Raw genomic sequence first — 25,973 nt, forward strand, 5'->3', positions numbered from 1 at the left:
AACACATAAAGGCAAAAAAAAAACCGGTATCAGACTTGACGATTTCACAGTCAAAACGGCAAACTCAACTGTGTATACCTCAAGTCCCGCCCTACAGTCCGAGGCGCCTTCCGGGCTAACGTCTTGAGCATTATAATCGATGGGCAGCAAGAGCTGCAGGGCAGCAGATGGGCTTCCACGCCGCTGCAAGGCAGATTTGTGCAGTCGCAGTCTTGCGCGGAGCGGTCACGTGACCCCGAGCCGCTTCTGCCTGGCTGGTTCCCAGCGGCTGCAGTGAGCGACGCGGTCACGTGACGCTGCCCAGACACGGCAGCTCGCCGATCTGACTGCTCCTTCATCGCACTGAAGGGCTGTTGGCTCCGTAATTTATTGTAAAAATGGTTTGAGGAAAAGAAGGCGAGTCGTCTGTCGCTGGTAACGTAGACTTTGCAGCTCCTGGGGGGGTAGGGTATTTTATTCTTTTATTATTATTTATTTCTTTATGTAGTGGGAGCGCTTTGCTTGTATTTTTTGAAACTGGAAAGTGGAAAAGACAAAAGGCTTTCCATTACCAATGGTCTGGGCCTAAGGAAGATAGCAGAGGTAAGCGGATTAACTTTTAAAAAAATTAAATGTCACAGTTGCACCTTTATTTAATGTTATTTTGCGGAGAAGTCAATAAAATAAAAGATGGAATGATTCAGAGGTCATACGAATGTAGCGAGCAAGTTGATGTTTGGATTGTAATTGCAACTGAGCCTAAATTAATCTTTTTTGTACGTACGTAACCCCTAGTGGTATTCAGGCCATACAAATTGAGATTCAACCACTTGCAATAAAGACAGAAAAGTACATTATACAAAAGATTACTACTAATATTAAGTTATACATTTAACTTTTTGACTTAAACAATTTCATAATAAAAATGTAAATTAACCACTTCGGGCTTCGTACGGTGTGCTGTCTTAAGAGTTGTTTTTTTTTTTATTAAAGCAAAGCTTTTAATACGAGGTGTGCACTATTATTCGTATTTCTGATGGATTGCTAAAGCTGTAGATCTACATGTACGCCGTTGATGGACTGTCCAGTTTTTTTTCAGAATAAAATCTTAATTTTTGTTGAAGACTTCAGAATTAAAGGGTTATTTAGTACACTTCTATTTAACCGTATATGGCGTGTTACTAGTCCTTCATATGCTTTGGAACAATCAATATTTTTCTGTATGTATGCAATAAATTGCGATTGTCAAATGACGTCAGTGCTTTGTTCTCGTCACTGCCAAGGCAGTGACTGAAGCAACACAAGTGTAGTCTTACGCTGGCTTGTGTCTGCTTGTTTTCAGCTGATGAACGTGCTTTTTGCACGACTTACCTGTTGTTTTGTTTATTAATATGAAATATCAATCAGTACGGAATGCATAGTGCATAATTTTGGAGCTGAAATCAAACCCTGTTTGTACTGATACCCTGGTTTTGTTTTCGCACGTCGAACCTTTGAATAGGATTTGAACTGAACCTTTGCTTCATCATGGTGTTTTGAAGTAGACGGTTTTTATTTCAGATATTGCCTTACAATCATGCACCCTCGAAACTTTGTAGTTTTCCTCCTGTCCGACTTCGCATGTGGTTGATATAATGAAGACCATCCGATCCTTAGACACTTGTCGTGTTTTGTCCTGAAATTCAGACTGTAGTGGCACTAGTGGGCCAGTGAGCTGGATGAAGGAACAAAAAGTCGTCCACGACTCATTCGGTATGGTGTAGTTCAGCTCTTTTTTTGGTAACGGTACAGGGTGTTCTGTACTCTGAGATGTTATGCGCGGGTCGTTCTTCCCCAATGCATTTAGAACAGACTGTCCCGAAGTTACAGGTAAAAGCTGTCGGTGGATCTGCAGACAATACAGGCAGATTAAGATAACCTTTATTTAGGGGATGTGGGACAGGAACACACGGTTCACTGCCAAACAAAGGATCTGCACCTGAAGCTGTGTGTTCTTTGTCGTTTTGTTCTGTGAGGTCAGCAATAACGTTGTTTAGTCTGTTTCTTGACTTTTCATGCCTTGACACTGGACCTGAAGGCCAGAAGCATGGCTAGTATCTTAGTAGTGCCGCCTGTGGTTTCGTAGGGAAGATCTGATGTCTGGTTTGAAAAGTTGAAGTTGTGTGTGTGTGGGGAGGTGGGGAGGTGGGGGGTGGGGGGGGGGTTGATATCATGTTCTATCAATTCTGTCCCCAAGGATATTGGAGTCAGTCACCTTCCTCGAATGCTTTCAAATCCAAGCTTGGAACCTCCTTCTTTTAGAAAGGCTTTTATTTAATTAGTGTCCGTCTGCCCCTTGCCTCCTCTACTGCATTCTGAAGCCCTTGTTTTTAATTGTGCTACTTTTATCATCTCCTTGTTGACGGTTTTCTTCTTACTGTGAGAAGCTACTTTCAAAGGCAGGTTATAAAATAAAGGTTATTATTATGTCCTGAGTTTCGAAAAAGCTACCTTTTCTTGTTTGGCGTTAGTCCCCATGCCAATGAAAGAGAAATAAAAGTGTGCAGTAACACTACGTTTCTTCTTTGGAAGTTGCACAATGTTCAGTAGATATTTTGCAGTAAAGGACTTTCCCCAGGCCTCTTATAGTAAAGGCCAAACTTTCACCTGGTCTGTAGCGAGCTGATGATACTAATAGGTGAGAGCAGCATTTTTGAAACTTGACCAGACTATAGTCACTGCGGTTGACAGTGCCTGTTTACTTTTAATCCTAATGCCTTGTTTGCAAATGTAATTTCAGCACAACATAGAAATAGAAATACACTTCTTTGACTTTGCAAATGGATGACATTCTGTGCAGCTAGCTGACTTGTTTCACACGAGGAAGCCATTTTAAATGCCACAGACAGTGGGGGAGGGGTGGTTATTAGAATTAGTCTTGCTGCATAATTATTTGAAAACGCTGGTGCTTGGCTTGCTGTATGGTAGATATCATCAGTGTTTTAAAGGCTATACGTTTTACAGGAAACGTGGTTTTAGTTTACTAACAGTGCTGTAGCACTTTCACCTATGGCAGAAGAGAAGATTAATATAAAGCTAATTATCAGTGTTTTGGTGTATTCTGGGTGTATTGTGAGATTTTGTAGTGTAGACTAACACTTTGCTACAAGGGCAGTAGTTTAATCCAAGAGTTCAAAAAGATTCAAAATTCAGAAAGAAGGCTTAAAGTGGCATTTTGCATGTACTTGTCTGGCTGTGTTTGCCAACCTCTTACTTCCTGTCTGTGACTTTTCTTAACTGTTGCCTTTCTCCGTACACTTAAACAGAAATTCACTGCCGCCAGTAAAGGTTTAACATGGAATAAAAATCCATTGTGAAGTCACAGCCTATGGGCAAGTTTCTGTACTAAAATAAATACGCAGTTAAAAAGCTAATGAGACCAGTTTCTGATTGGAATTAATGAAAGATATGTGTACTACTAATGTTACTGTAAATTTACTTTGGGTTTAAAGTCTTGCAGATGATGTGTCATCTAGAGACCAGAAAAACCAGTTGTGCAGTGCTGGTGTTAATTTGGAAAATAAGGACTGGATTGGCATCATTCCTGAAACATTCAGGTATGCAATTTGTGCTAGAATGAGAGAATAAAACCAACAGTTGATGTATTGTCTTTTAAAATCTGCATGGCAGATTCTTGATTTAAGTCTTAATTATTCATTGGCAATTAGGCAACAATCACTGTAAACAGTAAAACAGTGTGATGCTAAGGAGTAGCAGGCTCTAATATCTGGTTGTGTTTCCCACAGCTCTTTTACCTGGAAAAGGCTAAGGCTAGCAAAGTACTGAAATTTTAATATTTACAGTCCCTGTGGGTAATGATTAGTATAGTCATTGTTAGCATCAGTTTGCAAAGAGAACGCAATCAATTAAACTTGAATTTCATTTGTTACAAGAAGACCAGACACGATGGGATTAAAGTACAATAGTAACTGCAGGGTGTGGTGTTCCCTTATCATAGTTGGGATTGACAGTGAAGCCGTTCATTTAGGTTAGGAGCCAAGTGCACACAAGATCAAAAGGTCTGTATGGGTTCTTGATATTTTAGTTGAATTTTTGTAGTTGTCATTTTGCACTGTCTGACCGCAAAGTGAATTTCATCTGCATTCCCCATCTGATCTGTATGATTAGTGATAATCTAAAACACCATGAGTCAACAGAGCAACACTGGCATTTTGTTTTAACGAGGAATTTACTTTTACAGCACTACTGAATACTATAGCGAAGCTGAAATTCTGTTGCTATTGTAAACTTTTAGAAAGCAGTGGCATCCATTGTTTGCTTGATGGTATGATTGCATTTGGAAATTGATGCTTAAAATGGAGAAGTTTGCAGCATAATCTCCACTTATGGTTTTTTCATTTCAGTTATGATACACTCTTGAAATGAACTTTTTTTCTAAACAGTTATGCATTTTATAGTAACAAATCGACACTTCATTTGAGAATACGTTGGGTTTTCTTTGCAAAATTAAAGCATGACAGTTTCCTGTTGGCTTTTAGCTTCAGTGAATTATAAATATCAGATTTTGGAATTTGCAATAGAAAACAAGTAGTTCAATCCAACAAAGAATTGGTGCCGTCTAACTCAGAAGAGTACATGCCATTGAGAATTTGATATTGCAGACTTCGATAATCCAGAGGCTAATTTAAATAACTTTGTATAGTTTTGAAAATATTGCAGTTAAGATACCGTGTAGTTTAAGTCTTGCCTCCAGGGATTGGCATTGAACAGTGGTGAGGGAAACGTTTAGGTTCCTATTTGCAGTTCCCAGTGTAAGATAGATTCCAGTGTTCCAAAAATAAACTGTCCACCTGTTTGTAAAATTGCCCTGCAGTGACAGGTTTAAGACTGCAAAAAACTTTCAACTTGAATGGCTCGTGGAGGGAATTGCCAGTGGATTGCTGTTCAGAGTTTGCGATACATATCGCATTGATATGGAGATGGTCCTCTGAATACCTTTTAAGAAAATAACCTAAAGGTTTCTATAGAAATGTATAGGTCATTTATAGGTTATTCCCCTTAGTGGAAACTGTTAACATGAGTGCAGGAACAGCTATTACAAATGTGTTGCATTTACATTGTTTTAATTTCCAGTGGAAAACATAACACACCATGTATTAAGCGCACAGCAATCAAAGAAAGTGTTCTACATGTAAAAAATTGTGTACGGCTTAAGAGCTGTTCTAGATCTGTATGGTTATTCAACGCACTGCTCATTGCACACCTAGAAATGCAACTAGAAATGCTTTGTATGCCACTACATTAGAAGACAGAAATAGCTGAAGAGGAATACATGTTATAGGTATTACTTCAACTTCGGGTCTTCCATTTGCTTATTCTAGTTTATATGTAAGCAAAAATATAAGGAGTTAAAAGAGTAAAAAGTGCAACCCCAGATACAAGATGAGTTTTTGATGTTCCCCATTTAGAATACTGCAGTTCTATATATTTAGAAAATCATCTACTTGTCTTGGAACAACTATTCCGAGCAGCAGTATTCTGTATGACTAAAACTGGAGTCTTACCTGCATGTAAGGGTAGTGACTATCTTCCTAAACATGAAAACTTCTGCCTTTAAATCTATGTAAATATTCACAAACTTCTACTAAGCAGTAAAATGGTTTGCAAAGGACTGGTGTTAGCAGAAATGCTGATTCTGATTTTTGTCAACAGTGGAAAAAAAGTTGAAGACTTGTTTTATGGTCATTATGTTGTGTGTTTGTGTTCTTTATCCAGTTTGTTTTAATATAGTTAATTGAGTAAGAGTTACACTAAAAGATAAATGTCTGTGAGTGTATGTGGAAGCACAGCTCTCAGGTGGCGTTTTTTAGGATTTTCAACACTTCACCGTTGTTGATTCATGTTAGTTGTTTTAAAGCAAAGTTGCCTTTGAAAACTATTCTGCACTTGATTATCTTGTAAACCATGGGTGTTCACCTGTTGACATGACGTTTGGATGAAGCAGAAGTACTTAAAACACTCTTTCTGTTGTCCTCATTTGACTCTCCAGTTCCTGGTTTTATTTGCATTTCAAGGGCACAGAAACAACAATGCAAACTGACCACTTGTGCATCGGTATGGACTTTCCAGGGGTGGTGTTGGGGTGTTCATTTTCAAAAATAATTTTTCCATGTTTTTTTTTTCTTGAAAAGCCAATTCTGCGTTGTGGTACTTTATGATTTATTGAGTGTGTGGCGCTGTGACTTTACTGCAGGATATGTAATAGCAGGAAGATGGCAAAAACAGTTTCTCAGGTCATGATTTGCATCTTTTGGCTCTTCTTGAATAATTCGATCAGGTTTTAATGAGATCCCGTCAGAAGAATTACATTTCCATCCAAGGTGGCAGTAGATTGTGGAATATGGATGACGAAACCCAGGACTGAATTGGTCATAAACTGTCTCCTGTAAGAAGACACTGGCTCATATGCTGTTGGATAACTCCATACTGCAGTGAAGCAGAGGTAGAAGTAGACATGCTTTGCAGAAATGAAAGCCTAAATTGCCATAAAAACATAAGACCAATTACAAGGAAGTAGAGTCCCTTCAGATCATCCAGTTCATTTCAGCTAAGTGATCTAATGATCTCATTCAGTCACTTCTTTATAGAATGGTGTTAGTTTTGTTAGCATGGCTAGTCAGAGTGTTCCAGGCTCCAACATCTGTTGGTGTCAAAGTTGCTTCTTGGATACAGTAATTTCTGTTTTGTGCATGCTAGCTAGTTCATTGTGTACTGTTCTGGAGAAATCCTCTGGTTTGGTTTGGTCATGCCCTTGAGTATTTTCAGTATATGAACCAGGTCCCCCATGTTTTCTAGTCCTTTTAATTGTTTGGAGCCTTGAAAGATTGTTAATGCTACATTTTTCACTTCTGTCAGCTGTGTTTCCAAGTACAGTCAAGAACAGATGATCAGAAACATACAGGAATGTTATTTTGGAAAGGAAAAGGGGGTTGAAAAAGTGCACAAACATTTCATGCTGAAGAAGGCGACACAACTAAATGTTTCATTTACAGTTCCTATCTGTGTTATTTGACGTAGTGTATGTCATGCAGTATACCTTGTAGCAATGATTTTGATCATTTTTCATTTGTGAGAGTTACACTCCATGCAATATTATTCTGTAGAACTGGGTCCCTCGTGGATCTGGTGTGTCCGTTTTCACTTCAACTTCTTCTTTGCTTAAGAAGCAAGTACATAAGATCCACTTTTCTCATCTGTCCCAGTTAAACAAATTCAAACTGTGCAGTAGTTAAGGGATTTGTTGAGAGCTTTCACTCTAATCCAAAGGTAGCTACACATTGTTTCGGCTGTAGGCCAATAACTTGTGAATACTGTGGTAGCACTGTTTTGAGGAGGGGGGGTCACGGTCGTCCGTATTGTGTAAAGGTTGTTTTGGGTCGTTTAAATCATACTGTGTGCCTTTGTTCAGCTGCTTATAGATATGCCCTCCGATCTGGCCGACTTGAAAACAGACGCTGTCTCTTTAAATAAGTTTCTTCTGGTCTGTGTATTGCTCTAGGCTGTGGTGAGGGAGGGCGCTAGCTGGTTGCGAGGAAGGTGCTGATTGGCTAGAATGAAGTAAACGCAAACACGTCACGTGGAGGATAGGCTCAGTGGGATAAAATAACATCTCCTTATATGGAACAGGATGGACAGTTCCACTTGATGGAAGAGGTAAGTTTCGTCTTTCCTCAAAGAGCCTTTCTGTGTCTAGATAAACTGTTTCATTGGGAAGAAAAATAAACCATGACCTTAATAATTCTAGTTGGCTAAAAATATTTAATATTTGGATAAAATCTTTGGGGATGTGACCCTCGTATGGTTTTCATTTCATTGTGTGACATTTCGGTTACCCAGTTTCTGGGTTGTAATTTGTTAAATTGTGGCATTGTTGTGTGGACTTTTGAACAGCCACACGGGGCTTGACGTGATCAAAGTACACACTGCAGCATGTCTGTTTGTGAGTTTGTTTCGAATCCTGCAGTCGCGCTGCGAGCCCCTTCCCCCTTCAGAAAAGTAGCAGGCTCTTCACTTCAGCTATTGTCCCTTGCCAGCCTCCCTCCCCCCACCCCCCTTCTGCTAGTTCGAGTGGAATCTCCCGTGTACGAGCTGAAACCTCCCTAGCCTTTAGATTTAGCTCAAAGCAAATAATGTTTTATCTTTAATAACAGGTCGTAGATACAGGTTGTGAACTGAGCTCTTTTTTTGCGTTTTTGTACACCTGGAACACTACAGAACAGAACCTTCTGGGACTCTTTTTATCCTCTCCAATGATTCGCTGTTTTGAGTCATGGCCTCTCAGTCAGGGTAAGCAAAAGAACAAGTTTTTTTTTTTTGCAGATGGTTGAAATAATAATATTTACATAACATTTTGAAAGTTGTTCCGTTTGTACTTCTAGATACTTTAAACTTTTGATCTGTTTTAAATCCTAAAACTGAAATTTTAAAGTTAATCCTTTAAGCCACATTAAAACAAGGTCTGGGATTCTTTATCTGATAAAGTGCTTAAAGTAAAACACCCCTTTTTTCCTGCCAGAATTCATTTGCTGATTTTGTTTTTTCTGTGGTCATGTAACCAATGGCCAGCTGGGTTTTGCAGCCAGCAACTTCCGTTCCATTTTCTTCCATAGAAAACATTGATTTTTTTTACACTTGTGTGGTGTCAGCATTAATGAATAAACTGCAATGGAAACGTTTTTGATCCACAAATCGAGCAAAGTCTAAATCAGGCTCTTCAGAATGATAGGTGATTTAATAAAAACGGTATTGTTAGCATCATAGTTTCTTTTGGACTTCCTTATTTTCATGTTGAAGTATTTTGATGATGGTGGATCCTTGAGTTTCAGTCGTTAGTAAGAAATCAACTTTAAAATGAGTGAAAGAGTCTTCTCTACCTTTATACCAGATTTTGATACTTGAGCTGGTAGGGTTGTTAACTGTAGTTTTACGGCTTCAGAATTAAAGTTGTTGTTTCTGGGGTGCTGTCTGGGTGGAGTTTGCATGTCCTCGCTGTGTTCACATGGGTTTTGTCCAGGTGCTCAGGTTTCCTCAAAGAGTCCCAAAACAAACCGGTAGGTTAATTTGCTTCTGGGAAAAGTGGCCCTGGTGTGTGAGTGAGTGTGCGTTTGTGTCTGTAAGTGTCCTGCAATGGACTGGCGTCCCATCCAGGGTGTGTCCAGCCTTGTCTGTTGCTCCCCAGGATAGTTTCCAGCTCCACCCATGACCCTGAATTGGATGAAGTGGTTAGAAAATGGATGGATATACGAGATATTCTTGAAAATGGAAGCTGCCAATTTTTCAGTATCCCCATTAGGATTATGGTCTCGAGTCAGAAATTAAACTGACCTTAATTAGAAGAAAATGATTTTTCCTGTGATTTGTATGTGTACAAAATGAGTTGAATGGAGAACCTGGATTCAAAGAAAATGTTCATAGTTTCTTTTGGACTGCAGTTTATTTTATGAGGAGGGAGCCTGAAAGCAAATACTCTTCATGAGGTGTATATTTAATGGGTGGGATGTGTGGTTGCTTTAAGGTTTAGAGTGATAAAACCCTTACTTCGGTGCTGGCCTGCCAACATCAATTGAAAACTACTTATTCAGCGGTGAGAACTTTCGAGTATCACTGTGTTGGTAGAGAAGAGAAACTTCAGAAGAAACCTTCGTATTTTGTTGTGTACTGACAGAATTGCTGCTACTATGGGCCTACTACTCTGGCAACACATACAGTAACATGGAGCCCACAAATTCAACAGTGAGTTGCTCATATGAAGATGTGTGTCCTACAGTATGACTTTTCAGCCCTCCAAAATAAAGTGCTAATCACAAGCTGCACACGTGTTCACTTCTTTGCTACACTTCATTGTGTTTAACAGGAAAAAATAACAAAGGGTGTAATTCTCACACTGAGTGTTTTTTTCTGGATAATGCAGAAATATTGGTCAATATTGGAAAAATGCACTTCCATTTACAATTTACAATTGCTTAGCTTTCACTTTTGTTAAATTAACTATTTCAGATGCAATCAATCAATTGTGTTTTTAAATTTCTAAGCTTCAGTATATGAAACCAACAGTTTACCACAATATTTTTACATGAGATGAATAATTGGGATAAGGTCAAGTAACAATGTGGGAATAAAGGATAGATGTAATTGGATACATTTTTAAGGCCACTCCCACTTCAGTCCAACATAAGTGTCCATTATTTTGTTTGTTGCACTTGGAAAGCCTTAAGACATTTATACAGCCCTGGCCTCTAGCCATCCAGACCCTGATTGTCGTCTTGTTCTACTCCTTTGTAAAGTAAAGAGTGTGAGCCCTGTGGGTGATGGAGAATGGTGGAGTGCTAATTTGACTATTGATGCACTAATGAAATGAAGAAAGCTTGATATTATCTACTAGACTGAGAAATAGTGTGTTCTCAGGTGGAACCTTTTAGTTTGACCTCATGCTTTGTTTGGTTCATGACTCATTCTGTAACTAATGATTGTGAATTTGTAGTTCTATTGTTTCCAGGTGTTCAGCTGAAAGTTATGGACTTTACATTACAGTCGATGCAGATACTCCAAATTTGACTCTAAACAGTCAAATGTAAGCTAAAGTGAACTTCAGTGGTAGTGAATGAGTTTGTTGTATCTTTTGCCGTTCAGAATTTTTTTTACTAATCTTGAAGCTAAAATCTTTTTAGGCTAGCAAGAAAGAAAGACATCAAACACTATATGATGTGAATTTGACTCTCATTATGAGTTTGAATATACTGTTAAATAAATCAAGCTAACATAAGAGTGCTGTGTAATCTAATTCTGCCCTGACTTAAAATATGCCTTGAAGAACAGAAGCTGAAAGGCTGGCTTTTCATCAAGAATATATTCATTTTAATTAAGGTGATAAAAAATGCTGACTCTTGGTAAAATACAAGCTGCTGGTTTGAGGTTTGTCTGAGGAAAATAATCATAGTGAATCACATTTGCAAAAATTACAGTGCCAGTAGTGGGGACTGCACAGTTCACACATTACACAATCAAAAATATCTGATTGGAGTGTTTATGGTCAATACAACTTTCCCAAGTTATCGTTTTTTGAAACAGTCATCATTCTTGATAATTGTCTTCTAAATGCGAAGCTTGTAATTCTTCACCTTGGCTTTACTCTGTGATTGAAAAGTGAACATTTGCAGTTAAATTCAGCTATTGAAACAATTAAATTCAGCTATTGAACAAAATGCAGCAAACACGCAAATTCAAATTCAGAAGTATTAACTAATGGTTATAAATGTTAAAAATGTATACTCTTAGTTAATACTTCTTTTTAATTATAGCTGTTTAGGAGACTGGTGATTTGTGAGTAGAACTATCCTTATACCATAGGATTTGAAAATGAATCACTGTAGTACTGTCATCTTGCAGTTCCATAATTATTCCTTTTTGTTTATGGTATGAGGTGGTATTAAGTGCTTTTATCCTTTCATGAATTATAGATTAGAATTCAAAAACACAATGTGTTACAAAAGGTGCCTATGTTACTGTCCTTTTGAATTTTGTTTTCATGGTAGGTGGAGATCCATCCATCCATTTTCTAACTGCTTTAACCAGTTCAGGGTTGTGGGGGTGTGGGAGCCTGTCCCAACAAGCAACAGGCTCAAGGTGGGGCACACCCTGGATGGGACGCATGTCCATTGCATGGCCGACAAAAACACACACACACACACTCACACAAAGGCCTATTTTCCCAGGAGCCAATTAACCTTTGGACTGGGGGAGGCAACTGGACCACCAGCAGGAAATCCTACAAACTCCACACAGACACTACCCAAGGGCTGGACTTGAACCCAGGGTCCCAGTGCTGCAAAGTTAATCACTGCCCTACTGTGCCGCCCATAGTTGGAAATATTTTGTAAAAAGATCTCACCGCCTAACATGGTCCTGGCAGTTGTCTTTATATAGTGGATCACAGCCATAACCCTTGTATACTCGCACAGAGAGTGAGGACCTGCCGTCTCCTCTGCCCTACCCACCCAGAAAGTCACTCCTCTCCAGATGCAGTTCAAGGTCTGTAGTGCCGTCCAGGAGATGCGATCACCCTGAGGATCCTCGGACTGACTTGCTAGTTACGTGGTCAGGGATCCAACTTCTAACAGGCTCACTGAATTCAGACTGCCTCTGGGACAAGTGTCTTACTGGTTGAGCCACTCCTAAGCACCCCCTATAAAAAGTTCAATCTCGTACTTCACAGTTTAAGTGCTGGTCGTTGTTAATGCAGATTGAGTATCTCTTTATCTTTGTGGAAATGATGTTCTTTTCCAGCTGCACCTCTTAACTTGAAATTCATTTTCTTTTGGAACCTAGCCTTCTGGCTTGTGTGTTACATTTGGGATTTTTGGAAAGATCCATTGCTTTCTCAGTTAAGTGTGCAGCGGTTCATCACTGCATGTGAGTTTGGATATGTTTTAGTGGGTGGGAGCTGAATCTTTTATTTTACAATGGTACAGTAACACAAACTGCTCAGCTTTATTTTGTGCTTTCTTTTGGTTGTGCACTGTTTTGGAGTTTTATTTAGGAACGTCTTATCTGTGCAGTGTTTCTGTATCTGACCTAAACCTATTGTCCACGCTAAGCAGAAACCCAGCATCTAGATATTTTTTTAAATGCAAGAATGAGAAAAACAGCAAAATAAGTACTTTTCACATTCTTTTTAAAGCCATCTTTCACTTTCACATGATTTGCTCCTGCTGACATAAAAAAGAATGTTATCTCAACAGGATTTATTACAGTAGTTCATCATTAAGGGATGTTCATTCCTTTCATACCAGTGGTATTTCAAAGGTTTGCTTTTGCTGCTTTAGACTATAAAATTGTGCCTGTAGATGTCTATTTCTAAGCAACCATTTTCATCATGGTTATTTGGCTGAGAGAGAATTTCCTGATTTGTATTGTGTGCAGTTGGAGACAAAAACCTGCCAGATTTTAATATTACTTGTAAAGAAACGTCCCTAATGTTTCTAATTAATTTCACAGGTTAGGGATTTCACACAAATCCATTATGTAGCTACTAAAACTGTACCTTATATATTAAGACATAGTTAAAGCCATCTAAGGGCAGTTATATGACAGAATTAGTAGCAGTTATTTCTTACATTCCCATTATTATGGTTTTATAGCATTCATATTTTCATATTTTTTACAAGGGATGATAAAGTCAATCCACTTCCAATAGTTTATCTTTAAGAGCTCCTGAAAGCCTTGAACAGCAAAGGTATTCATTTCGGGTGCAGGTGGGGCTTTGTGACCTAGTTTTGACAAGTTCAAGCCAGCTGTGACTGCAGTTCTCCAGAGCAGCAACACATACTTGGCTCTGCGCCGCCAGGGGGCTGACTTTAGCTGGTCCGAACTTTTGTCGGCTTCCAGCGGTGACGTAACTGAGGGACGTACTTCTCCTCCAGTTAGTGCCGGGCCTTCTGTACAGCGCTGTGGAGCGCAGCGAGTGAAACTAGGAGCAGCACAATGGCCGGGTGTGTAAGAGGAGCACTTCTCCTGTATAATAGGTTCTGAATTAAGGTCGAAGTGTTTTTGAACCTACTCCCAACTGTTTGAGAAAGGTATTAGGCATTATTGCTTGGTGTTTATATGGTCATGTGACTGTTAAGGGTCAGATTTCAGCTCCAAAAATACGCCTCAATTGGGTATGTGACTTGATTTTAGTTAGGTGCTTTTCATTTAAAAAACTTTTGTTATTCTTCTGCTGTCTAAAATTGCACAGAAGTTAGATAGAGTAACTTTTTTGTAGAGACCTAGTTTGGCTGATACCACCCTCTTTGCATTTTGGGCTTAGTGGAACAGAAAATTCAAAACTGCGAGTTGCTTTGCTTGATTACTTCAGCATGACCTTGGCCCAGATTAAACGAACTCTTCAACCCACTCACCAACAGCAAATTAGGAAAAGCGCTTGAAAATGGGTTTATGGCTGTTAATGGTCTGTAGTTACTGCCCAGAAGAACCTTGCCAACAAACTGGGTGTAATTTGCAATTGTCAGATGGGTTCATGTTTGGATTTTATCTGGGCCTTGGAGTATTTTTTCATGAAATGTGCATTAGAAATGCTTCCTGGGTCAGTCCTCACTGACCTGTTGCAAACTAGTATACTACTATATGCGCTGCAGAGTAGCATAAAGGGGTAAAACAACAGTACTCATTGCTGTTAATTTTCCAAGCCACATTCAGTTGTAGCTTTGGCTCTGTTATTAGTGTAGAATAGGGTATTAGGAGTCTGGATCTTGAACTTGTTTTTCCTTGTTCTATTTTTGAATGTTGCTTTTTTTCCAGTACTGATGATGAAGATGATTTTGGGACACAGATGCATTAAAAAAAAAAGGTAGATCTAAAATGAGGAACCTGTAAGTTGTTCTGCACACTTAGTGATTCTGTCTTTGTTGTTAGCAACATGAACCGTGAAGACCGGAATGCGCTCCGTATGAAAGAAAGGGAAAGGCGCAATCAAGAAATCCATCAGGGCGGAGAGGCCTTTCCAGCTAACTCCCCTCTCTTTCCTGAACCTTATAAAGTTGTAAGTTTTATTTTGTTAATTTTTCTTTGCTTTTTTGTAACTTACATTTTGCTTAACACGAGCTGTTATTAACTTTGAAAGATTCACGTCATTTTGGAGAAACTGGTGCCCAGCGGATGAAAGATTTTTAGTTCCTTGCGTCGCCACAGTAGGTACAGTGAGAGTATTGCCTGTGCTGAGCACATGCCCCTAGAAGAAAGTAGTGACCCGTTTTCCGCAGAGGAACTAGGAAAGTGAATGATTAATTTGCCTTGAGCAGTGGGTTCAGCGCCCTTGCTTGTATTTGACTGGCCCGTTGAATTGTTGGCGAGGCAACTCTCTTCTCAGTCTCAGAAATTTGAGTCCAACGCTATCATTTCAGCTTAGGAGGAGGTAAGTGGTTGCTTTCAGCGTGAGATGTGAGGGAGTTCTCTTGAGCCTGCGCAATGATTAAAATCAAGAATTGGCTGGCAGGGAATGGGCGCAAGGTCGTGGTGAATAAAAAAAAAGCTGTTTCAGCTCATTGCTCTCCACCATAGAAGTGGGGCAAACAGCGAACACTAAAAGGTTAGCTGCTGCGTTCTTGCAGGTCAGAAACTGGTGAAATGGCATGTCGTTATTTACCAGAAAATATTCTGCTTTTTCAATCCTTGTGATTTGCCTGGTTTGGAGAAAGTTGTTTTAACTTCAACTTAGTCTGCGCACATCATTCTGTTATGTTCATTTTTCTGCGGTAGAACAGCTTTCGTTTGTGTTCTCTGCTCACATTGCAAGCTTAGTAATTTGTAATTAATGTTTACTTGGTAGTCTGCTTTGGTGGAGCACCAGGGTTAAATTAATTAAGCTCTTGTTAAATGAAATCCTCTTACAAAAAAGTACAGGCTTGCTTCTGAAATTCCAGCTGAAGTTTGTTTCTCCTAAATCCAGTAACCACCGATTCAGTGTGGTCTCTGGAACCATTGTTTCAGTTTAGGAAGTTTGGAGGGCATGCAGTATCGTATGTAGGCTACTTTCCTCTGTACTTTTTCTTGCTTAATCTGATACTGAAAGTTTCATCATAATATAACAATACATTTCCTGGAAATGATGTTCTATAATAAAACAGTTAAATGACAGTGTGCAGCTAAAAGCTAAGGAGGTATTCTGAACCAGTAGTTTGAAATGCATCATTTCAACTTTAATGTTGAAAAGTGTAGTAGTTTCAGCGAAATTCCATGAAGGTATTTATGAAGTAAAGTTAATGCTGGGAAATATTTTTCCCTGTTATGTATTTTGGAAAAAAAAAGGCTCAGAATTATAGAAGTGACTTAGTACAGTTGTATTATGTTAAAAGCCAAAAGAAAACAGAACCGACATACGATAGATATTGAAATTTTCATCAGTCCTATGTGCTTTTCCAGTAAAGGACAAAATCTTAATCTTAAAAGATGTAGATTAGCTGTTGTTTTTGGAAACAGTGACAGTCCTCTGGGGGAATTCATTATTCCTGTTTTTGCTGGTAGTCTGACAGGTAATGGCCGTAATTTTTTTAAACCAAGTAAGAGGAACAAAGAATAAAATTGAATATTGGTGCAGAGACGTTGCTTCATGTTTTTATCTGGGGGGTGGGAAGAAAAAGTATGCCCTTCAAGAAATCTTGATATTTTTTCTTTAGCTCTAATTTAGTACCATATTTTGTTGACATAGTGCCTAAAGAAAGTCTACACCCTTGATTTCTCAGGTTGCACTGCTGAAATCCCAGACCGCTGACCTGCCTCTTCCCCAATGTGTTTACCATGGTTCTTTCTTCTTGACAGTCCAGCAAAGAAGATAAACTGTCCAGTCGCATCCAGAGCATGCTTGGTAACTACGACGAAATGAAGGAGCTGATTGGAGACAAATCTCTGCAGAAGTACATGGGACTCCCCCAGCCTGCCGTGCCCTCTACCCCTGAGGAGAAACCCAACCAGACCTTTTTCGCCGAGCAGCAGCGTGGCAGTGGCTCCAGTCACAGCAGCAAATGGACTCCTGTAGGGCCTGCCGCCAGCACCTCCTCCTCACAGTCGCAGAAGCGGTCTGGTTTACAGAGTAGCCACGGGAGTGGCCAAAGGACTACCGGCAGTGGTGGCGGCGGCAGCGGCGGCACCAGCAGCCAAAGACACGAGCGGGACTATAGCAGCAGCAGCAACAGCGGCGGGAATAGCCAGAAGAAGAGCAAACATGGATCTGATCACTCCAAGTCTCACACGTCCAGCCCGGCCAAGGGATCTTTGAGTTCGAGCCATTCCAGGTCGCACGGGGGCGATCACCACGGCAAGGAGCGCCACCGCTCCAAGTCCCCCCGCGATCGCGACGCCAACTGGGACTCCCCCTCCCGCGTCCACGCCTTCTCCTCCAACGGGCAGCACCCCGGTCAGGCGTTCCCCCCGTCGCTGATGTCCAAACCCAGCTCCATGCAGCAGAAGCCCACGGCCTACGTCCGCCCTATGGATGGCCAGGAGTCTCTCGAACCCAAGACGCCTTCCGAAAACTACAGCAACCAGTCACACAGCAGCAGCATGGGAGAGATGAAGCCCAGCAGCAAAGCATCTCTTTCTAAGCTCAAGATTCCTTCCCAGCCTCTGGATGTAAGTATTTCTTTAAGCATGCTTAGTTTTTTCCTTGTTTTATTTTTTTGCTTTGCTATTGTAAGGTTAATCCTCACTGTATTTCTGTAATATGGCATGGGCTTTCTTTTATCTCCGTTTAGTCAAAACGCCTTTACTCTGGTTTCCTACTCTCCCGATGATGAGAGCCCCCTGATTAGTTCATCATTCTAGATAAGAATGTCTCACTTGACCCAGACATTGCCTATTGAAAACAGAAGAGCAGGGCTGAGGCTGACTGGCTTTAGGATAATCTCCTCTGGATAACCATTGGAGACCCGCCAAATATCATTTTCACTTTAAATGTCTCACTGGATAGCCTTTTCAAGTGACTTAAGTACCTTCACTAATAAATTACACTTCTTTTTGTGTATTTTCCATGTGGGAATATTAGATACAAGAGAAAATAAGAGTAAATCATTTTGGCGTCAGCTTTTAGAAGTCTTCCATTTTTTTTCTGCATGATTGCAAATCAGATCTAGACTTATACCTGAGTACAGTGCACATAAATGTATCTTATCTTTTGGCCTAAACTATTATAAAAAAGGGTTCCTGGAAGATTGTTTCTGTTTTTACAGGCGTCGATGTCTGGTGATGCCAACTGTGTGGATGAAATCTTAAAGGTAAGGAAAGTCTTAAAGGTAATGAGTTTTTTTAAGATTAGATTGTTAATGTTTGGTTCACCAATTTAATTTGTCTCTGTAATTCCGTGATGAACCCAAATTTCCTCATAATCCCTGTTTGCTATGAAAGTAGATTTTCTTCTTGCATGCTGTAAATCTAAACAGATGTGCTGTAACAAGCCAGAAGCAGGGAGCCTTTGCAGATCAACGTGAAAATGAATCCTACAAACCTTTCATGTTCTAAACATGTGACCTCCATGCCTTTAAAATTAATCTCTTAACTATCTTGTGGTTTTGTGTCCTTCTAGGAAATGACTCAGTCATGGCCTCCTCCTTTGACAGCAATTCATACTCCATGTAAAACTGAGCCTTCAAAGTTTCCATTCCCAGCCAAGGTCAGAAAAAAACGTTTTTGCAAAAAATGCATTGGGAGGCTAAGTGTCTTAAGAGCTAAAAGAAAATGTTCTTGAATTATCTTTAGGATTACTCCTATCTTTAGATTACATTATGCATCACGTTTATTTTACATAATTGTAGTGTTAATTTTATTTTAGGAACACATTCTCCGAACAAGAGGAGGTTTTTGTGTTCATTTATGTTTGGTTTTTACTATTAATCTGGATTCAAGACTCTCATCCAGTAGTTTCCTAAAAAGCCGCAGTATTGGTTTTAATTTTTACATACCTACCCAATTTGGAACTGCTGTGTCTTTATGCCTCAGCTCATAGTGATGGCCCCTTTACCCACACAGAGAGACAGGAAGCATAGAGGTTTTTCATCTTAATGTTTCATGGTGGATGGGTTTTATTATTAAAAAGTGGTCAATTATCGGTAGAGAGTCCTCACTTTAAACTCACCCAATGTGAAATCAACACTTTCCTTACGATGTGATGACTCCTGCACCCACGTGGGGTGAATGAGGAAGTGCAGACAGACTCCTCAGACCTTCCCACCCACTGACCCACTGTCTTATGACACCCTACAAAGCCAAGCTGTGATATAGAGGGATTTTAGCACAGACGGGATAAGACATTGTCACCGTACACTTGCGAGAGCCGGAAGTCTGACCTGGCTCTATCCCTGACTGGCACTGTTGCTTCCGAAGGGTGTCCCAGTCACAGACTAAGGATGGATGGTTTAAGCATTTTAGGAAAGTCTATATCATTAGTGTCACGTCAAAAGAAACATATTGCTAGTTCGATATATGGTGAAAACAATGTCCCAGCTTCAGTGTTTTTTATAAAGGTTTGAAATCCAGTTCAATAAAGGATGAGACTTACACAAAGTCTTAAAACATTTCAGACAAGGATATTTTCAGGCAGTGTTTATCGCTAATCTGGTACCAAAAAATGTCATTAAATGGCATCACAAAATACAGCCTTAAAAACTGAGTAGTATTTTCTTCTGTCTTACTGTATACAGTTTACTGCTACCCTTGTATGCCTCTCAAACCTAATTTTCTTCACTTGCTATTACGCAACCTTGGCTACTGCATATTTTTATCTGAATTTTTGCTGTTATTGATTGTAAAAATATTTTTACAATTTTTTTTCTAAATCAATTTTTCTTTTTCAGGATAACCAGCACTCAAATTTCAACAGTAAGTTTTTTATGCATACTAATCGTATTTCATAAGTGCGCTTTCAATTACTGTCTATTTTAATCATCCACTGTTTTACAATACTTGAAGCCATGTCATACAACACACGCATGAAACTTTAACCAAAGTGTTTTCCCTTGTTTCAGAGAGATACAGTTCAGAAAAAACATCTTCCAGCAGCCATCAGCCAAAAACGTAGGTGTTAGTGTTTTATTTCAGATTGTTCTCTTGAAAATCTTATAAAATGTTTTGAATTAAGTTAAACATTTTCCTTAACATGATAAGGTAAGTTAAAAAAACATAAGAAAGATGTTCTAGCTTCAAGCAGGATTAATTTTACATCAAATTTGAATATGCTGTAAGATTGTAGTTTGAGTTTCAGTGTTTAACATTAATTTATTAACTCCACATGAAAGAGTGGAGTTAAGATGTTATAAAACTGTTAAGCAAAATGCATTTTCACTCTCCTCTGTTTTTATATTGGTGTATAAACTATGTACAATGCCGTGAAAATGTATTTGCTGATTTCCTCTATTATTACAAATTTTTGACACTGAATGTTTTCAGGTCTTCAACCAAAATCTAATATTAAATAAAGGGAACCTGAGTGAACAAATAACACTTTTTTTTTTACTTATTTCATTTATTTAATGAACAAAGTTATCCACCACCAACTGGCACTGTGTGAAAAAGTAATTGCCTCCTTAGTTAAATCAACCCAATTAAAGGGATACTTTAGAGTCTACTGATTGAATACAGCCAGGCTTGACTACAGCCAGCCCTGCTCAACATAAACCTCACTTATTTTGACCCTTACCATCAGAGTCAAGTTGCCAGCACGAAGATTCAACAAGCACATTATGCCAAGATCAAAGGAAATTCCTGAAGAGATCAGAAAAAAGTTGTTTATCTATCAGTGTGGAAAGGGTTACAAAGCCATTTCTAAGGCTCTGGGACCGAACCACAGTGAGGGCCACAATCTCCAAATGGAGAACACTTGGAACAGTAGTGAATCTTCCCAGGAGTGGCCGGCCTGCCAAAATTTCTCCAAAGGCGCAAAGTAAAATCCAGGAAGTCACAAAGGATCGTAAAAAAACATTCAAAGAAATTCAGGCTTCTCTTGCCTCAGTTAAGGTCAGTGTTCATGACTCCACAATCAGAAAGAGACTGGGCAAAAATGGGCTTCATGGGAGAGTAGCAAGGTGGAAACCACTGCTAACAAAGAAGAACATAAATGCTCATCTCTTATTTGCCAAGAAGCACCTGGATGATCCCCAAGCCTTCTGGGAGAATATTATATAGACAGATGAGTCAAAAGTGGAACTTTTTGGATGACCTGGGTCCCATTATGTCTGGTGTAAAGCAAGCACAGCATTCCACAGTTGTAACGTACTACCACCACCATGTTTGACTGTTGGTATGATGATGGAGTGGGGATTCTTTGCTGCCTCAGGACCTGGACGACTCACCATAATTGAAGGAACCATGAATTCTGCTCTGTATCAGAAAATTCTTAAGGAAAATGTCCGGTCATCTGTCCGTAAGATGAAGCTAAGGCATAGTTGAATCATGCAGCAAGACAGTGATCCAAAACACAAAAGCAAGTATACATCAGAATGGCTGAAAAGCAGCAAAATTAAAGTTTTGGAGTGGCCTAGGTAAAGTCCGGACCTAAACCCAATAGAGGTGCTGTGTCAGGACCTAAAACGAGAAGTTCATGCTCGAAGACCTACCGATGTTTCTAAATTAAAGCAGTTCTGTGAGGAAGAGTGGGATAAAATTCCTCCTCATATTGAATATATTATATTCAATATATTGAATTATAGGACACGTTTGGTTGCTGTTATTGTAGCTAAAGGTAGCGCAACCAGTTTTCAAGTGTAAGAGGAGGGCAATTACTTTTTCACACAGGGGATATGGGTGTTGGATAACTTTGTTTATTAAATAAATTAAATAATAATAATAAAAAAGTATTATTTGTTCACTCAGATTCCCTTTATCTAATACTATATTTTGTCTGAAGATCTGAAAACACTCAGTGTGACAAATATGCAATAGAGGAAATCAGGAAAATACTTTTTCTCGGCACTGTATATACGTCCATCTGTTAAATTATCTTGATGAAGTATTTTTATCTTAAAAGAACATTTGTGGCACTCTACATAATAGACAATATTATCTAGCATCTAGGTAGCATTTAATCCGCTTTACTTAATGATTTTTTTTCTGCCATTTCAGGTGTGATGGAGACCAAGCAAAGTAAGTATTGCAGTATTCTGTTCATTAGTTCTTACATATTGGTAAACTTAATGTATGTGATTTATGGTTGGTATTCTTTTATAAACTGGTTCTCTTGAAATCTTTTAATGAAATCACCTACCTTCACGTTTTTTCATTTCTAGTATGTTGGAGGATGACCTTAAGCTGAGCAGCAGTGAAGACAGTGACGGAGAGCAGGTAGGAGATTTATTATAATTATAAATTATAAATATAAGGTAAGTCTTGTTCAACCTTGGATTCATGTGAACTAAGCAAACTGTCTCTTTTTATAGGAGCCAGCAAAGCCTGGATCACGAATTACTCCAAGGTAAGAACAGTTTAATCAAAAAATCATATTTTTGGCTTAGTAACAAACCACATTTGCATGAAAGTGCTACAGACAGTCGTCAGTGTGTATTAGTTTCTAGTGAATTATAAAACTCCTACTGTGAATTTTATTTCAGTAAAATTCTGGAGTCCAGGGCTTTTTGAGCTGACGGTTGTATGCGTATTGCAAAGCTGACAGCTTAGAACATTCTTCATCGCGCTAACGCAGTGTGTCCTCCACAGTACTTCTGAGCCTTCCCAGGACACTAATGAAGGAGCAGACCATTCTCGCGATGACTCCAGCAGCCACAGCGGATCAGAGAGCAGCTCCGGCTCCGACTCGGAGAGCGAGAGCAGCTCCAGCGACAGCGAGGCCAACGAGCCGCCACGCGTCGCGTCCCCTGAGGTGGGGTTTCAAGTTAAGAGATTTTACACCTTTCAGAGTGCTCTTGTTGAGGCTTCTTGTTCCTTGTGCAGGCTTTAAGAAAGAATGCAGTTTTAAGGACAATGTGCTTTAAAGCATAAAAACATATCTAGCTGAAAAAAGATTTTATGTTGTACATGTGCACATTACATGCACTTTGTGCCACAGAGGTCTTTTAACAGAAGTGACGTCGCCCTCTTCAAAACTATAAAATGTAGAATTCTCCCACAGGGGAAGACCCAGTCTTTCAGTGTATTGTCCTTATTTAGGCGCTGTGTATACTCTTGGCTTGTGATCAGATCAGAACTACATCTATCAGTAAAGACAGTCTTTAGGATCAATAAATAAGAATTTGTCAGTAGATCCAGAAATCAGTTTTCATTACTTTAGTTGCCATATTTTTTATTTCAGCCTGAACCTCCAACGGCAAATAAGTGGCAGCTGGACAACTGGTTACAAAAAGTGAACAAGTTCTCTCCAGCATCGCCAGTGGATGGTAATGCCCCTACCAAGTACAAGAAGGAAAGCAGGGAGCAGAGCACAGGCAGAGGTTATGGGGGTCAAGGTGGATCCAAAGACTCCAGCACCTCCGCCCCCGGGAGAGACTCACGAGGTGCCCAGAAAGGTTCAGAATGTGGTCGGGGGCGTCAGAAATCCCCAGCACAGAGCGAGAGCAGCACCACCCAGCGGAGGACAGTGGGTAAAAAGCAGCCCAAAAAATCGGAGAAGCTGCCCGTGGTGGAGGAGCCGAAGGGGGGGCTGAAAGTGGAGAGCGAACCCCCTCCGGAGATGCCACCAAACCGACCCAAAGCTGCCACAAAGGGCTCACGCAAGCCCAACATCAAAAAAGAGCCCAAATCGTCCCCTCGGCCTGCTCCTGATAAACGCAAGTACAAGACTCCCAGCAAGACTTCCCAGAAATCCAGGGAGTTTGTAGAAACAGATTCATCGTCGTCCGATTCCGAGGAAAATGAAAGTATTCCTTCTTCCTCACAGACTCCTAAGTACACTGAAAGCATCCGGACTCCTGTGTGTATCTTCTCTCCTATGGAAGAGAAGGAGCTTCTCTCTCCACTCAGTGACCCAGATGACCGGTACCCTGTCAGACAGGTGTTGATGGTCAAAATTGATTTGAGCTTGCTATCCCGAATCCCAGGAAGACCTTACAAAGAGCTGGACCAACCTAAGGTGGAAAGGGAGAGCGCCGTTGAACGGGACAACAAGGAGTTTCCGAAGCAGACCAGTGAGAAGGTTTCCAGCAAGGGTAAAAGAAAATACAAGGTAAGAAATGGATTTCTGAAACCTTGACTCAGCAAGTGTCTCCTGTTTTATGTATTACTCAAATATGTTTTAACTTTAAGAATTATCCTAAACTTTGCTTTTAACATAGAATGATGATGATGGCAATAAGAGTGAAACCAAGAAGCCTAAAATGGAAGAGAAGAGCTCTGCCAACCACAAGACCAGTAGTAAAGAGTAAGTCAGATGTTTTGTTCAGTGTTTTAAATAAAATTACCTACTGACGTCTACCTACCTACTATTAAACTGTGTATTTTAAAGTTGGATTAAGTGTAGCTGCCAAAACCCCTACATGTAGTAGCAGGCTAACCTACATGCGTGCCCACAGGTCATCCAAAAGGGGGTCGGAAAAGGAAAAGGAGCCCGTGCCCTCTCCGTCTGTGACAGGGGCGCAGAAGGCACCTAAATCGGACCACCAGAGCCGCAAGAGGACGGCCAGCCAGTCCTCCACTTCCATCTCCAGCAGCACCGGCAGCAGCAAGGAGGGCGGCCGCAGCAGCAAGAGCAACAGCTCCTCCTCCAAGCACAGGAAGAACGAGGACAAGCAAGCTGCCGGGCCTAAGGAGAAGAAGGTTCGCTGCACACCGTCCTGGGGGGCTTCTCTAAATCCACCAGTGGTGACACTCCGTTTCATTTACATAGCCACTTCTGTGTTTGTGTGCGCATTCAAATTCCGAAAAGAAAAGGCAACTCAATTCTGCTGGTAAATGTGAACTGGAACATCATATGCCTAAAATAAAAACATCTCAGGCCTTTGTGACCTGCAGATGGACCTTCTCTGTTAAATGTCAATTGAAATGTTCAAAACAACAGTGAAGATAAACTATATTATAGCTTTCATGAGTGTCGAAGGACTGTTTGGTGTCTTGTAACCATTTTAAATGTTTTTTTTTCTTTAATCAGGAAAAAACTATGAAAAGTTCCGAGTCCCATCCTGCTCCTCCTGCCCCGACATCAACGTCAGAGAGTTCAAAGTCTAGAAGATCAAAACTCACATTTGAAGACAGGTAAGAGAAGACATTCCAGTGAGTAATGCACGGCGTGTGAAATGACTAATCTGAAGTCTTTTGAAACATTGTCAGAACCAAAGATCTCACTTTAAAGGTCAGGAGGGAGGTGTTTAGTAATAGCTGTATTTTGTGTTCTGTAGAAGCAGCTATCAGTTCTACAGAATATTCACTTATGTTTGGAATTTTTTCTTTCTGGGTATGAAGACGTTTGTGATTTGAATATTCAAATAGATGTTAATTGGTAAATTGTTGTTGTTAATGTTGTTACTGTTAAAGAAAAGTGGATTTGTGTTCTGCTGTTACTTTCATTGATTTTAGGACAAATTGTTTAAAGTTATAGTCAAGACTAAGACAGTACACAATCAACAGACCTTTGTCTGTTTCCTGAGTATGAATCATAGCTTACGCCTGGAAATGGCCGACATTTGCAGGTGTATTATCAAAAAAATTGTTTTTATATAATTTTTTCGTTTAAACCTCAATTTGTTTCAGGGTCCATTCTGCGGATTATTACTTACAAGAAGCCAAGAAGCTCAAGCACAATGCAGATGCACTGGTAAGCCAATCCAGGCAATGGATTTAAATCACAACATACCTGCTGCTTTCTGTATTTTACACCTTCCTATTTTCTTATTTGTAGACGTTGACATTTTCAGCAGTCTAACATTGTCCCATGTCCTCCTGTTATATCATCACTTCTTGTTTTTTGGCCCTTGGTTACAATACATTTTTGTTAAATCTAAATTCTGTCATTGGACATATCTGCACAACAGATTGTATTTATTTTAATTTTTTATTGATCTGCATAGACAGTCAAACTTTTATTTCTTAGAAATTCCATTAGAAAACAATTCGAATCCAATATGAGCCAGTATAAAAATACCTAATAAATAAATTGTGGTTTTCTTTTCTTTGAAGTTGGACCGATTTGAGAAGGCTGTGTACTACCTGGATGCTGTTGTGTCTTTCATCGAGTGTGGCAATGCTCTAGAGAAGAGTGCCCAGGAAGCAAAGTCTCCATTCCCCATGTATGCTGAAACTGTGGAACTGATCAAGTAAGTTTGCCGTCCTGAAAAATACAATTTTTGTTTTTTTGTGTGATTTTTGTGTATTGTATTGATGTGTGAATAGCAGCCTAGTCACAGATGAAACTGATGAATCTTTAGGTGCTGATAAATTTGCATCTTTTTGAGATACTGGGTGATGCTTAATTTATTTTATTCCTTGTGGTATAAAATGTACTTTGTTTT

General features: G+C 39.7%; 1 protein-coding gene across 9 annotated transcripts in view; it reads left to right on the forward strand.

Moving 5' to 3' along the window:
- Positions 1 to 302: 302 nt before the first annotated feature.
- Positions 303 to 25,973, forward strand: part of aff4 (ALF transcription elongation factor 4) — a 33,024-nt gene continuing 7,353 nt past the window's right edge. For 2 of the 9 annotated variants that reach the window (XM_088932458.1, XM_088932464.1), the window contains exons 1-17: positions 8,184 to 8,325; positions 14,452 to 14,578; positions 16,354 to 17,163; positions 17,760 to 17,804; positions 18,113 to 18,199; positions 19,380 to 19,404; positions 19,551 to 19,599; positions 21,643 to 21,663; positions 21,807 to 21,861; positions 21,957 to 21,991; positions 22,234 to 22,408; positions 22,826 to 23,695; positions 23,805 to 23,890; positions 24,042 to 24,285; positions 24,617 to 24,720; positions 25,216 to 25,279; positions 25,642 to 25,778. In XM_088932458.1, the coding sequence (XP_088788584.1) occupies positions 8,309 to 8,325; positions 14,452 to 14,578; positions 16,354 to 17,163; positions 17,760 to 17,804; positions 18,113 to 18,199; positions 19,380 to 19,404; positions 19,551 to 19,599; positions 21,643 to 21,663; positions 21,807 to 21,861; positions 21,957 to 21,991; positions 22,234 to 22,408; positions 22,826 to 23,695; positions 23,805 to 23,890; positions 24,042 to 24,285; positions 24,617 to 24,720; positions 25,216 to 25,279; positions 25,642 to 25,778 (2,951 nt within the window). In that variant the 5' untranslated portion in view covers positions 8,184 to 8,308. Of the gene's footprint in view, positions 583 to 7,537; positions 7,693 to 8,183; positions 8,326 to 14,451; positions 14,579 to 16,353; positions 17,164 to 17,759; positions 17,805 to 18,112; positions 18,200 to 19,379; positions 19,405 to 19,550; positions 19,600 to 21,642; positions 21,664 to 21,806; positions 21,862 to 21,956; positions 21,992 to 22,233; positions 22,409 to 22,825; positions 23,696 to 23,804; positions 23,891 to 24,041; positions 24,286 to 24,616; positions 24,721 to 25,215; positions 25,280 to 25,641; positions 25,779 to 25,973 lie in introns of those variants that run through there. The other 7 variants (XM_088932459.1, XM_088932462.1, XM_088932461.1 and 4 more) reach the window with 7 other exon arrangements.

The sequence above is a fragment of the Atractosteus spatula genome, chromosome 14, assembly GCF_055471065.1.
Source record: "Atractosteus spatula isolate fAtrSpa1 chromosome 14, fAtrSpa1.hap1, whole genome shotgun sequence".
NCBI classification, from domain to species: Eukaryota; Metazoa; Chordata; class Actinopteri; order Semionotiformes; family Lepisosteidae; genus Atractosteus; species Atractosteus spatula.